Source organism: Gorilla gorilla, chromosome 1, assembly GCF_029281585.2.
Source record: "Gorilla gorilla gorilla isolate KB3781 chromosome 1, NHGRI_mGorGor1-v2.1_pri, whole genome shotgun sequence".
Taxonomy (NCBI): Eukaryota; Metazoa; Chordata; class Mammalia; order Primates; family Hominidae; genus Gorilla; species Gorilla gorilla.
In genome coordinates, this window is record NC_073224.2 from 26,562,479 (window position 1) to 26,575,003 (window position 12,525).

The 12,525-nt window shown below is 37.4% G+C and overlaps 1 protein-coding gene across 3 annotated transcripts in view; it reads left to right on the forward strand.

Annotated features, from left to right (window-relative positions):
• Positions 1-12,525, forward strand: part of RYR2 (ryanodine receptor 2) — a 790,171-nt gene that overhangs the window by 682,533 nt on the left and 95,113 nt on the right. For all 3 annotated transcript variants that reach the window (XM_063708024.1, XM_063708025.1, XM_063708026.1), the window contains exons 75-78: positions 121-234; positions 3,304-3,400; positions 5,106-5,209; positions 6,763-6,814. In XM_063708024.1, coding sequence (XP_063564094.1) covers positions 121-234; positions 3,304-3,400; positions 5,106-5,209; positions 6,763-6,814 — 367 coding nt within the window. The remainder of the gene's footprint in view (positions 1-120; positions 235-3,303; positions 3,401-5,105; positions 5,210-6,762; positions 6,815-12,525) is intronic.

Consider the following 12,525-nt stretch of genomic DNA (forward strand, 5'->3'; position numbering starts at 1 on the left):
ATTACTTAAGAGGGGCAACTGTTTAATACTATATTTTTGAAGATAGTTTGGGGTGTAAATATTCATTTGTTTTTGAAGGTAGTTTGGGGTGTAAATATGTATTTGTGTCATTCTACCTCAGGTGGAACATCCTCAGAGATCTAAAAAGGCTGTATGGCATAAACTACTCTCTAAGCAGAGGAAAAGGGCTGTTGTAGCCTGCTTCCGGATGGCCCCCTTATATAATCTGCCAAGGTCGGAATTATTTTATTTTTTGTAATAGATCAATGTTATTTTTTCCTAATAAGTGACAGGTGTTTAGAATCTACCTTAATAGGGGTACAATAGTCCAAGGGAAGGATGGAAAAGCTTTATTGATTCTTCTACATAAAACTTGACTAATTTTGTTGGATATTTTCAGAGAACTGTGGTCTTTAATGTAATTATTAAATGACTCTTACTGAGGAATATCTGCTTACATATGTGAGGCAAGAGAGAGTCATTAGGAGTTCATTCTTTGTCCTGGATTTGAATCAGAACATGATCTGAATCATTCTTTGGCGTCAGACTTGTCTTGATTTGAATTCTGACCTCCCAACTTCTCTGCCCCATGACATTGGTCAAGTTATTTACTGGCGAATTTTCTCATCTGTATCATAATGGGATCAGCCTTATAGAGTTGTTCAGATTATTTAATGGGCTGATGTATACAGAGTGCTTAGAAGTGAGCTAGTAAGTTTATGTCATGATAAATGTTAGTCATTATTATTATTTTTGTATTTATTAGCATTAGGGGAAAAGAACTGACTTATGGGAATAATGTAAAAGGATTTGACAGGCCCGTCAACCTTCTCTTAGACATAGAGCAGACATACTTAATAGAGAAGTAGCCTGGTACATTCAAGTCTGGCTTAGGTGGTCCAGGGTACCATTTCAGTCACCTTGGAGTTCTCTGAGAAACTATGCTCTTTCCCACTCTGAAGTTTATACAAATTGCATCACCTCTATGTCTCAGAAACAGGACTCAGCTCAGCTACATCTCTTTTGTGGAACATCTCTGACCAAGCCATGCCCTTCTACTCCTTGCACATCATACCACTTTCCTACAGTATTAAGGCTATTTGTCTCTTTGATTCAGACTTTGAGATCCTGTACTAGTTTTGTTCCATTTTCTTTCTTCAGCACCTAGAACAGTGACTTGTACATTGACATTCAGTAAGAGTTTGAGTGAATGTATAAGGCAAAGAAAAAAAGAAACATAAGCAAAACAAATAGAGGAAACATCATACTTTTCCCTTTTGCTAAGACAGCTGTATTTCCTGCCATCATGTCACACTCACTGGGTCTAAAATGTATTAGCATCCTCCTCAAATGTGCTGCTTCTCAATTCTCTGACTCAATTATGCTGTCACCTTTTGGTCAGATAGAATATTAACCTTAATATCTAGAACCAGAAATACCATTTAACCCAGCAATCCCATTACTGGGTATATACCCAAAGGATTATAAATCATTCTACTATAAAGACACATGCACATGTATGTTTATTGCAGCACTGTTCACAATAGTAAAGACTTGGAACCAACCCAAATGCCCATCAATGATAGACTGGATAAAGAAAAAGTGGCACATATACACCATGGAATACTATGCAGCCATAAAAAAGAATGAGTTGCTGTCCCTTGCAGGGACATGGATAAAGCCGGAAACCATCATTCTCAGCAAACTAACACAGGAACAGAAAATAAAATACCACATGTTCTCACTCATAAGTGGGAGTAGAACAATGAGAACACATGGATACAGGGAGGGGAACATCACACACTGGGGCCTGTCGGGGGGTGGGGGGCAATGGGAGGGAGAGTATTAAGACAAATACCTAATGCATATGGGGCTTAAAACCTAGAAGATGGGTTGATAGGTGCAGCAAACCACCATGGCACATGTATACCTAATGTAACAAACCTGCACGTTCTGCATATGTATCCCAGAACTTAAGGTAATGAAAGCAAAAAAAAAAAAAAGAATATTAACTTTGAATTCACATTATCATTTCTTTTTGGTTACTCCTATACTGTCATTGCCCAGATTTCATCAGTTTCCCTTTGAACTACTTCACATTCTCATCCTTCCCTCCATCACCACCTCTTCAAGTCGCTTGTTCCTTGCCTCACATCAAGTTGATGGCAGTGGTTTCTGAGTTAGTTTCTGTGATGTCATAGAGTTCTTCCATCCTCTCCAAAATGTCATTTTCAAAATGGTATCCTTTATTCCAATGGTTCGCCAACCTGGTGCTTTTAAGAAACACACTTAAACTCATTTAAAAAGTATTCAGGCCTCAACTTATTAAATTAGAATTTCAATGAGAGCCCAGCATGTGTGCTACTTAAAAGCTACGCAGGTGACTCTGATGAACCCAGAAGGCTGAGTCCGTGCTTTGGCATGCCTCTCTCACATACAAGAATGGATGATGATTTCTAGCAGTTCCGGCTGCATTGGCAGTTGCCCCCTCTGATTTTCAAGGCCCTTCATAAACCTGTCTAACTGTTATGTCTCATGAGTCCTTAACCCAATTTGTTATCATAAAGCTCAGCTTTCCATCCTGCAATGGCACCGTCTCTCATTCTATCACATCTGTTGTTGTTTTATGATGTTCCCTTTATGACATTCTTTTATTCTTTCTTACATTGACATCTTATCCACATCTCTTACTAACTTCATCATGAATTCCACTGATTCTTCTCATCTGCACTGGTCTTTTTTCACAGGCGGCCATTTATGATAAGTAGTGCAGGGTTTAATCTTTGAGTATGTACTCCCATAAAGTTCACTTAATACCTTTTGTTTTGGAATCCTCAGGGCCATCCATTTGTTTTTTAATGTTTGCTTGAGCAGAGACTAAGTCCTCTATTGACACTGATTACATTGCTTATTGAGAGACATGTTATATAATAATAGTCACTTAATGAACATCTAACCAATGTGATTTACATCCTTTATCTCATTTTAAGGCTTACAAAACTGAAATGTGGTTGGAGTTATCCTAGTTTTATAAAGGAATAAACTGACATTTGGGAAAGTCGAGTCACTTGACCAGTGTTACAAAGCTTGGAAATGACTGAGCCAGGATTGAAATGCAAGTCACTGTGCGCTATGTTTGCTGCAAGAAGCATTGTCTTTCAGGAGGAGAGTCAAGAATAGAGAATTTATTTCTATTTTACACTTTCAGTGCACAGATAATCTAGTAATAAAGCACTACTCAAAAAATACACTTTCAACTTATTTTCTGAACACCCTTTTTCTGAAATTGTGCTTACCTTTTAGGCATCGGGCTGTCAATCTCTTTCTTCAGGGATATGAAAAGTCTTGGATTGAAACAGAAGAACATTACTTTGAAGATAAACTGATAGAAGATTTAGCAGTATGTTTTTAATGGGGTCCTAAGATGAAAGAGGGTCTGGGCTTGGTGCAGCAATGTTGGCGTGAGCAGTCATTATATAACATTGAAGGAAAAAAATATCATTACAGTATATGGGTATTAGGAAACTTTTAAATCTTAATTGTTACTGCATTCAATGCTTATGGGAAAATGTGCTCTTGTCATTTCCAAGAGATCTCATCAACATCAAGGGGTTGAGAATTTAAAATGAATAATATAAAAGTATTATTAATTAAACATGATTTAGTCTTTCTTTTAAATTCCTTCTCAAAGCCCCTATAAACACCTGAGAACCAGGATAGACTATAAAAGACTGAACTGTAAAGAAGTTATCCACCTAAATTAAGTAGAAGGTGAACAAAAAATTGCTGGTTTTTAAAAATCAACAGGGCAGAGAATGATAGATTGAACACAGGAGACTGAACACATGGTAAATGTGGAGCATGAGAAGTAGAATTTTCACCAGACTGTGCTGATAAAGAGCTTGTGAGTTCAGCACAGAACAGCGGTCAGTATCATCTTTTCTAAGTCATGGACCCATTTAAATATCTGGCAAAAGCCATATTCTCAACAAAATTTACAAGCCATCTCAAAACTTGGCAGACTAGTCAGAGGCTTCATGATTCCCAAGATAAAGACATCTTGTGTAAAGTTATTTTTTAACTCACAGATTATTTGGGAATATAATGGATAAATTAATCTAATTCTTAAAAGCCTAATCTTGATTGTCCCCATATTTTAAAATGAATTTTATCTGTCTTTAGAATAAAAAATGTGTAGACTGTTGGATATCTTGTGGAAATCTGCCCATTATCCACATTAAGGCTTAATTACAGGAAAGAACACCATTCATGTGCAGAGAAAATTAGTTTCCATGGCTAAGTCAGTGGAGATATAAAACTCAACAAAAAGTTGGATGTAATTGAATTCTGCCAATAAAAATGCTCAATAATTTTCCTCGCTATTAAAGTTCTATCCGATAGTAAAAAAAAAAAAATATTTTTTAAGTTTTAAAAGTAACTGAAAATAAGAAAAAAGTATAAGTGGTTCAAGCATTAACTCATGTAGTATTATTTACGTATCATGCTGTGTGTAAGCGAAGAAAATATTTCACTTTATAAGCAATTTGCACTGCCATGGGAACTAAATTTTCACACTTGGGGTGACTCAGGATTTTATTGCAAATATTTGTAAATCAAGTCCTCCCTAAAGCTAAAATCCATGTAGCAAATATACTTTGAGTTATGAAAATGCTTATAAGAATGGCATTTAGTATTTTTAAATGATATGTTATCCCTGCTCATATTAATTTTTGGTTAAATTATTAAATATCTCTGTTTTGAGCTGCATAATTTTACAATGGTAATGTAACAGATATCTAGCATATTATATTACATTTATATATGTTATAGCATGTATATTACATATTTACACTTAACATGCAACACATATACATAGAAGCTTTTATATACACATACACACATATATACATATATAGCATGTATAATGCATATAAAATACACACATACACACACACACACACACACACACACACACCCACCCCACAACAGGGAAGGAGGAACGTTCGCATTCCTTTTGTTCTTCATTGCTGTCCTTCACATTGCTTTTGGATTTGAGTGAACATTTTTTTTTAATGTGACATTTTATAAATTTGACTTTTTTGCAGAAACCTGGGGCTGAACCTCCAGAAGAAGATGAAGGCACTAAGAGAGTTGATCCTCTACATCAGTTGATCCTTCTGTTTAGTCGGACAGCTTTAACAGAGAAATGGTATGGTTGGGAGGGTTCCTATGAGACATAGGAGGAGCAAATAAAGACACCCGTGTCTGAGTATTCTGTGCCACGTGTTCATGTTTTAAGTTCATCTTGTTGTTGTTAGGAGAGAGAACTGTTCAAAGATAACAACCAGCCTGGCATGTACCTAGGGACCGACACTCATTCAATTTTAGGCTTCAGCAACTACCTACTAGTTCTGGTTTTTCTAACGACTTTGTAATTAATGATGTAGTTGATTCTGATTCGTCTTATGAAATGGTTTTTCTGTTTATCACAAACAGACTTTATAAATAAAACAAAAGAACCAAAGCAAATTCCAGTGCCGCAAGTGTATGGAGACCGATGGTGACCCCAAATTTTCTGGGTAGATAGTGTCTCCATTGTGCAGTGGGTCTTAGGAATCCTCTAGAGGCTAAGTGAGCCATCACCTCAACTTGGAGGTATCTCTGAGATCTATTTCAAGGGCAATGCCCATTTTTCTTGTCTTCTGCAGCCTTAGTCATATGAATTCACCAAAGCCACAAAGGGCAAACCTCTCTGAAGTTACATAAGAAATGCACTGGTAGGCCTGATCGTCAAAATGTGCTCAGCATCTGTCATTACGGAGGGCAATGCATAAATTGGCTGTGCAGATGGGACATAGCAGAGGCTAGAGGACCTTTATCTGCTGCCCTGCAATGGGAAAGAAAGCCTGTTTTGCCCCCAGGCCTTTCCCATTCTCTGCAGAATTTGGGATGTAATTTAATTATAAACTCATATCCACATGAATCTCCTCAGAAGAGTTCATTTGACCTCTTTGCCTGCCATAATAATGTACATTTCTCCCTCTTAGCTAATGTGATCTATCCTTTCTCTCACTATTTCTCTCTCTCTTATTATTTCCTAACTAACAAAATCATCTCATTCCTAAGCATAGAGCAACTCTCTGTCTGGCATTGTCAGGTAATGAGGTATTTCTCATAAGTGAATTTTTCTCATGGCTGAAGTTTAAAACTGCTGAAATAACTTTGCAAATTTTAGGTATATTTTTGGTGGAAACTTTTCTTCACATAGTCATGGTTTCCATGCTTCTCAAAAAGAAGATAATAAACATATTTTAACCTTTCTTAATTTTTAGGGATCATTATTATGGCCATCTTGTTTTTTAATTGTCATATCATAATTTGGGGAATCTTTCCATCAAATGTCAAATTTCACTTCTGTCAAAAGCCCCCACCTCATTTAAGTTTGCTTGTTTCAAGTTTTGTAGTCCGAAGAAAATTAAAATATTACATTTGTATGTAAACCAAAAGACAGTTTATTTTGTGAAAATTGAAGGCCCTTCTGTAAGGTAAGATGGGACAGCTATTTAGGATCCCCGGGATCTTTGCTTTCTGACTTCAGGATATTTCTGAATATCCTAATATTATCTTAGTTTTGTGTTCATTTAATTTTAAAAAGGTACACTTGTTAGAAAAAGAACAAAGGTTATTTTATGCAGCGATGATACGTGTGCATGTGCCTAGCCTTCTGCTTAAACACTGATGTTTTCTTCTTGCTTTCCCCAGCAAACTGGAGGAAGATTTTTTATATATGGCCTATGCAGATATTATGGCAAAGGTAAATAAGTATCCTTCCTGATTTTCATGTTTAATTTTAATAAAGGGAAGTAACTTTCATCTGAAAAGGATAAGAATCTGTGTATTTCATTAATTTCAACTTTTTGTTTGTAGCATGAATCTCTGTTCTAAATTCCATGGCAGGTCATCATTGTTTCCTACTTAAACATTTTATTTATGAGGAGCCATAACTTTTTCTAAACATTCATTCATTCAACAAATATTTGCTGGACATCAATATATTGGAGATAACATGTGAAGAAGAAAGAAGGGCACACACTACACCTTTGTGGAGTTTTTTGTCTGATGGGGAAGATAACGTTTAAGCAAATGGTTGTAGAAAAACCCTGATGAATTTAATGGTAGAGAAATGTATCCGTCCATTTTTACACTGCTATAAAGAATTACCTGAGACTAGGTAATCTATAAAGGAAACAAGTTTAATTAACTCACAGTTCCACATGGTTGGGGAGGTCTCAGGAACTTATAATCATGGCGGAAGGCAAAGGGGAAGTAAGGTACATCTTACATGGCGGCAAGAGAGAGAGAGAATGGAGTGGGGGGCTGTCAAACACTGTTAAACCATCATATCTTGTGAGAACTCACTCACTATCGTGAGAACAGCATGAGGGAAACCGTCCCCATGATCCGATCACCTCCCACCTCGTCCCTCCCTTGACACTTGGGGATTACAATTTGAGATAAGATTTGGGTGGGGATACAGAGCCAAACCATGTCAAGAAACTCTTAGGAGTATTGGGAACAGGTCCCATGGCATAGTAGTGAGGTCTGCTTAAGGAAGTCTTTGGCTGTTGAACCATGAGTTGGCCATGCAAAAATAGGACAGCTTAGTATTTACTGAGTGTTTATATCATTTACTCCTCTTGACAAGTGGATAAATTGAGGATAAAAGTGGAGTCAAGGTTTTGCTAAGGCTTCTCACTTGGGTACCGTGTACTGAGATGGCAGCACCAGAATAATTACAGGCCTGGAGTGAAGAGAGAAGAAGGCAAAGTAAATTGTGGATGCGTTAAAGATGCCTGTGAGACATCTAAGTGGAGATGTCAAACATGCAATTAGACATTCATGTCTGACATTCAGTATCTCAGGTAAGGCTTATAAATATAGACTTGGAATTTATCAGCATTAGAAGCCGTAGGAGTAGATGATCTTACCCAGGAAGAGATGACAGCATGAGGAGAGGAGGAGGCCTAGGACCTAGCCTGTAAGGACACAGAACATTAAAAGATGGTTAGAAGGAAAGGAGCTCATAAAAAAGTTGGAGAGAACCTTAAGTGTGAGCTAACATAGGAGCTAGAAGCTATAGGACTGAGTGTGTGGTCACCAAAATCATGTTCTGCTGTGAGGTTGAGCAAGGTAAAGATTGAAAATCTCCAGATTTATTTCATGTATATCACATAAGCAGAGTAAGAACAGCTTCTGCGGATTGTGGAGAGGGGCCATGGAGTGGGGACATGCTGTAGTGTGAGAAAGTAAGTAGTGATTCAGATGTGAACAGAAATAGTATAGTTGTTTCTTCATTGCAAAGATTGAGAGGGAACAGAAAGATATAAGGTAATAAATATCTAGATGGAATTGTGAGGTTGAAGGGGATTATTTTTGTTTGTTTGCCATTTGTTCGCTTGTTTTTAAAGAGAGAGCCATCTAAGCACACATATATTCTGGTGAGAAGGAGCCAACAGAATAGGAAAGGGAATCATTTGTGAAGTGAGGTCTGGAGTCCATGAGACCTGCTGGAGAAGACAGGTTACAGGACATAAGGGAAAAGCCATGGCTTTCTAATTTATTTTAAACTCTAACCTACAGCAAGAAATACACTTACCTGGTACAGTCATCTCTCAGTATTCATGGGGGAGTGGTCCCAGGACCCCCAGTGGGATATCAAAATCCAAGAATGCTCAAATCCCTGACTAATGGCATAGTATTTGCATGTAACCTACACACATCCTCCTGTATACTTAGATCATCTCTAGATTACTTATAATACCTAATACAATGTAAATGCCAAGTAAATAGTTGTTCAACTCTATCATATTGTTATGGAATAATGATAAGAAAAATATCTGTACATGTTCAGTACAGACACAATCACCCATTTTACTTTCTCCAAATATTTTCTATCCACAGTTGGTTGACTCCATCGATTCAGAACCAATGGAGGGCCAACTGTATATTTATAGAAACATAAAACTGTATGTTTAAAGTAACATAAAAATATATGCCATGAAAGAAAACTTTCACGAAATTTTACTCTTCCTATGAGCAATGTAGTCTGAACTTTTCCATTCTATTTAAACAAAGAGTTGTTTTTGTTTTATCATGAATCACTAAATTGTTTTTATGTCTGATTGATGAGCTGAAACACATAGTTTAATAAACACTGGGTTAAAAGATAAAAGGATAGGGCTGGGCACAGTGGCTCACGCCTATAATCTCAGCACTTTGGGAGGCCGAGGCAGATGGATCATTTGAGATCAGGAGTTTGAGAGCAGCCTGGCCAACATGGTGAAACCCCGTCTCTGCTAAAAATACAAAAATTAGCCAGGCACGGTGGTGCACACCTGTAATCCCAGCTCCTCAGGAGGCTGAGGCAGGAGAATTGCTTGAATCTGGGAGGCGGAAAGTTGCAGTGAGCCGTGATTGCACCACTGCACTCCAGGCTGGGCGATGGAGTGAGAGTCCGTTTCAAAAAAAAAAAAAAAAAAAAAAAAGAGATAAAAGGATAAAAGATACAAAGGGAAGAAGGGAAGGCTGCCAGGATAATGGGAGGTTGGAAACGTTTCCTTTTAAGGTTATTTGCTCGCTGTCTCTCTGAAGACAAAAGGACAGTCATCTGCTGACACCTAAGTGTTTGATGAAGTCTATAAAGGAAGGCTGGAGGAGAGAGAGAAGCAAAGGAAGGCTGGAGGAGAGAGAGAAGCACTGAAAGAGACATCGTGGCAATTGGCATGGCACATGAGCTAGAAATTAAAATAGGACTCACGGACTGTGAAGGAAGCCTGGTTTATTTTAGGCTGTTGTCTATGAATTTGTAGCAGTAATGCTCCCGCTGGCTGTGTGAAGACAACTAGCAATTCTCAGAACCAAATGCAAATTCTGAGAAGCCAGGAAGTTAGATTCATCAAGGGTGAAGATTTCTGCCAGACTCTTGTTGAGAACAGTAGATCAAAGCAGGTTTGTATGTTGCTAGGAGGTGGCTTGTAAGGAAATGAAGAAAGAGGGAGGTGAGAAAGAGATTGTAGAGCAGCCCCCGGCCTGAGTGTTCTCTGCAGCTGAAGAATCGAAGTGGGCTGAACAGGTAGAAGCTCCTGGTTTGAGAATAGGTAGAAGCTCTTGATTTAAGAATAGGTTGTTTCTGATTGTTAGAGTTCTTCCTTGTGAGTGAAACTGAATTTGCCTCCATATTGATTTTGTTGGATCCTAAAGCTAAATCTAGTTTCTTTTGATAGATGGTCAAATATTTGAGGAGGGCTACCTTGTTGACTCTTTATCTCAAATTTTCCCCTTCATAATTAAATAATCATATTCATTTTATTGTTTAATGTAACTCAGGGATGTCCAGCTTGCACCACTCAGTTTGTTACACTTGGCACATTCTCCAATATATTCATATGTGCCACCCAGAAGTTAATCAAACACGGTATTCCAGTTATGACCTCACCTGTGTAGTGTGTATGCGAACTGTACCCTCACTTGCACTGCCTTAGGATCTTACACATTTGCCATCAATGGCAAGAATGCATTAAATTTTCAGCCAGGTCATGTCAGCTATCCTGTATGATACTGTTCACTTTTAATTTTTTAATTAAGTATATGTCATCATTTCTATAATTCAAGTCAGACCATTGCCCCAGGCTGAAATCTTTCTAACATTTGATTCTGTCATACACCGTTATCTCTTTCCATTTGTGTTAACCACAAACTTAAGTGTGATTGATTTCTCTGTTTATCTAAGTTGGTGGTGTACAGCTGAAATTTTTATACCCTTTCCCAGACTGGTTAACCTACTTTGTTTTCAATCCATCTAAACATACTTTTATAAAACTCATATTTCTCATCTCCTTTCATGAGATTCTTAAAGAAATCAAGATGTTACTGTGATTGCTTAAACTCGAATTCTAACTTTGGTAAAACTGCCAAAGATGGATGAGTATTCCTCAGTGATTTGCTTGATAACCCATTTTAGACTATTGTTGATTATTAATATCGAACTTCCTAGCAGGTAGTTTTTGGAAGCTGTCTTTCCTCATTTTAAAAATTAGCATCCCAGTTGTCTGGAACTTTCACTTGGCCTTCATGGTTTCTCGGTTTACCAACAGTCATTCTGCATCCACGGATGTTACTTTTGCTTTGAGTCTTGATACTTGAGACTTGAACTCACTTTAAGAGACTGTTGTATGTGTCTTCCTCCACCACTGCAGGTCTCTTGGAAGGCATCATTTACATCTTACTTAGGTTTTTGTTTTTCAGTTTTAATTGTTTTTTAAACTTAGGAACACAGAGTTGGGTTAATGATAACTCTGAATTCATGATACATGCTCATTGTTAGTCCACTAGTGTCTACTTTTAAAAGTTACTTAGTCATTTCTAATAATGTAGTAACTACCCATAAACCCACTTCTGACAAGAAACAACCTAGAGAATTTACGTGTTATCCTATGGGCTTCTCATTAACCTATACCCTGTCTCCCCACACAAAGAAACCATCATTCTAAACCTTGTGCTCAAGATGCCCTTGCTTTTCTTTTCATGTAGTTTTCATTTATTTATATATAGATAGATAAATTTTCATATATATATATAATTTGTTACTGACTTTTAAAAGGGCAGTATGCTGTGTGTAATCTTTTGGGCTCTACTTATTGGATTAATAGTGTTTTCTAAGATTCCTCCATACTTTTGTGTGCTGTTGGAGTTCATTTGTTTTGATCGTTGTGTTATATCCCTTTGGGCAGATATACCAGAGCTTATCCATTTACCTTTTTTGTTGATAGACTTTTGTATTACCTCTGTTTTTGCTAATGTGAACAGGGATTGAATGCCTATTCTTATCCATTTCACCTATTTTACAAGAGCTACAGGGTGTACACATTTTCAAATAAAGGAACAAATGTCATACTGTTTTCCAAAGTTAATGCATCAATGGACATTCTTAACGACAATGGTTAAGAGAGATTCTGGTGATCCACACCCCCTCCAGTATTTGATATATGACTTACTGACTTTCGTCAACCAAATGGGTATGAAATGGTATTTTGCTGGAGTCATGATTTTCATTTCTCTTGGCTAGGTACTTTTCTGTATTACAAAAATCACTTCTTTCTGAAACGAAAGAGCTGATGAGTGGTTCTGCACGTCCTCTCTATTATGAAGAGTACAGCATCTACTCTAAATCATGTGCTTACTGCTCCTTGTTGACCATACTTTGGTGATAATTTGAAAAATCATTTTACATCTTTGTATCTTTCAAGCCACACTTCATTCTAAACTCTATTCCCCTACTCCTATCATATATACTTCCTCTTTAAAAAATCCTATGGAGAACTTCAGTGCATCCCATCGGTTTGCTGTTGCCACCCCTCTTTGTCTGCAGCTTGCCTACCCTGCTCGATTTCTTAGAATGTCTCTTCACCAGCTGTCATCCCTCTTGGACTATTTGAAGCTGCTCCACCCTAACGGTGGTTTTACCAG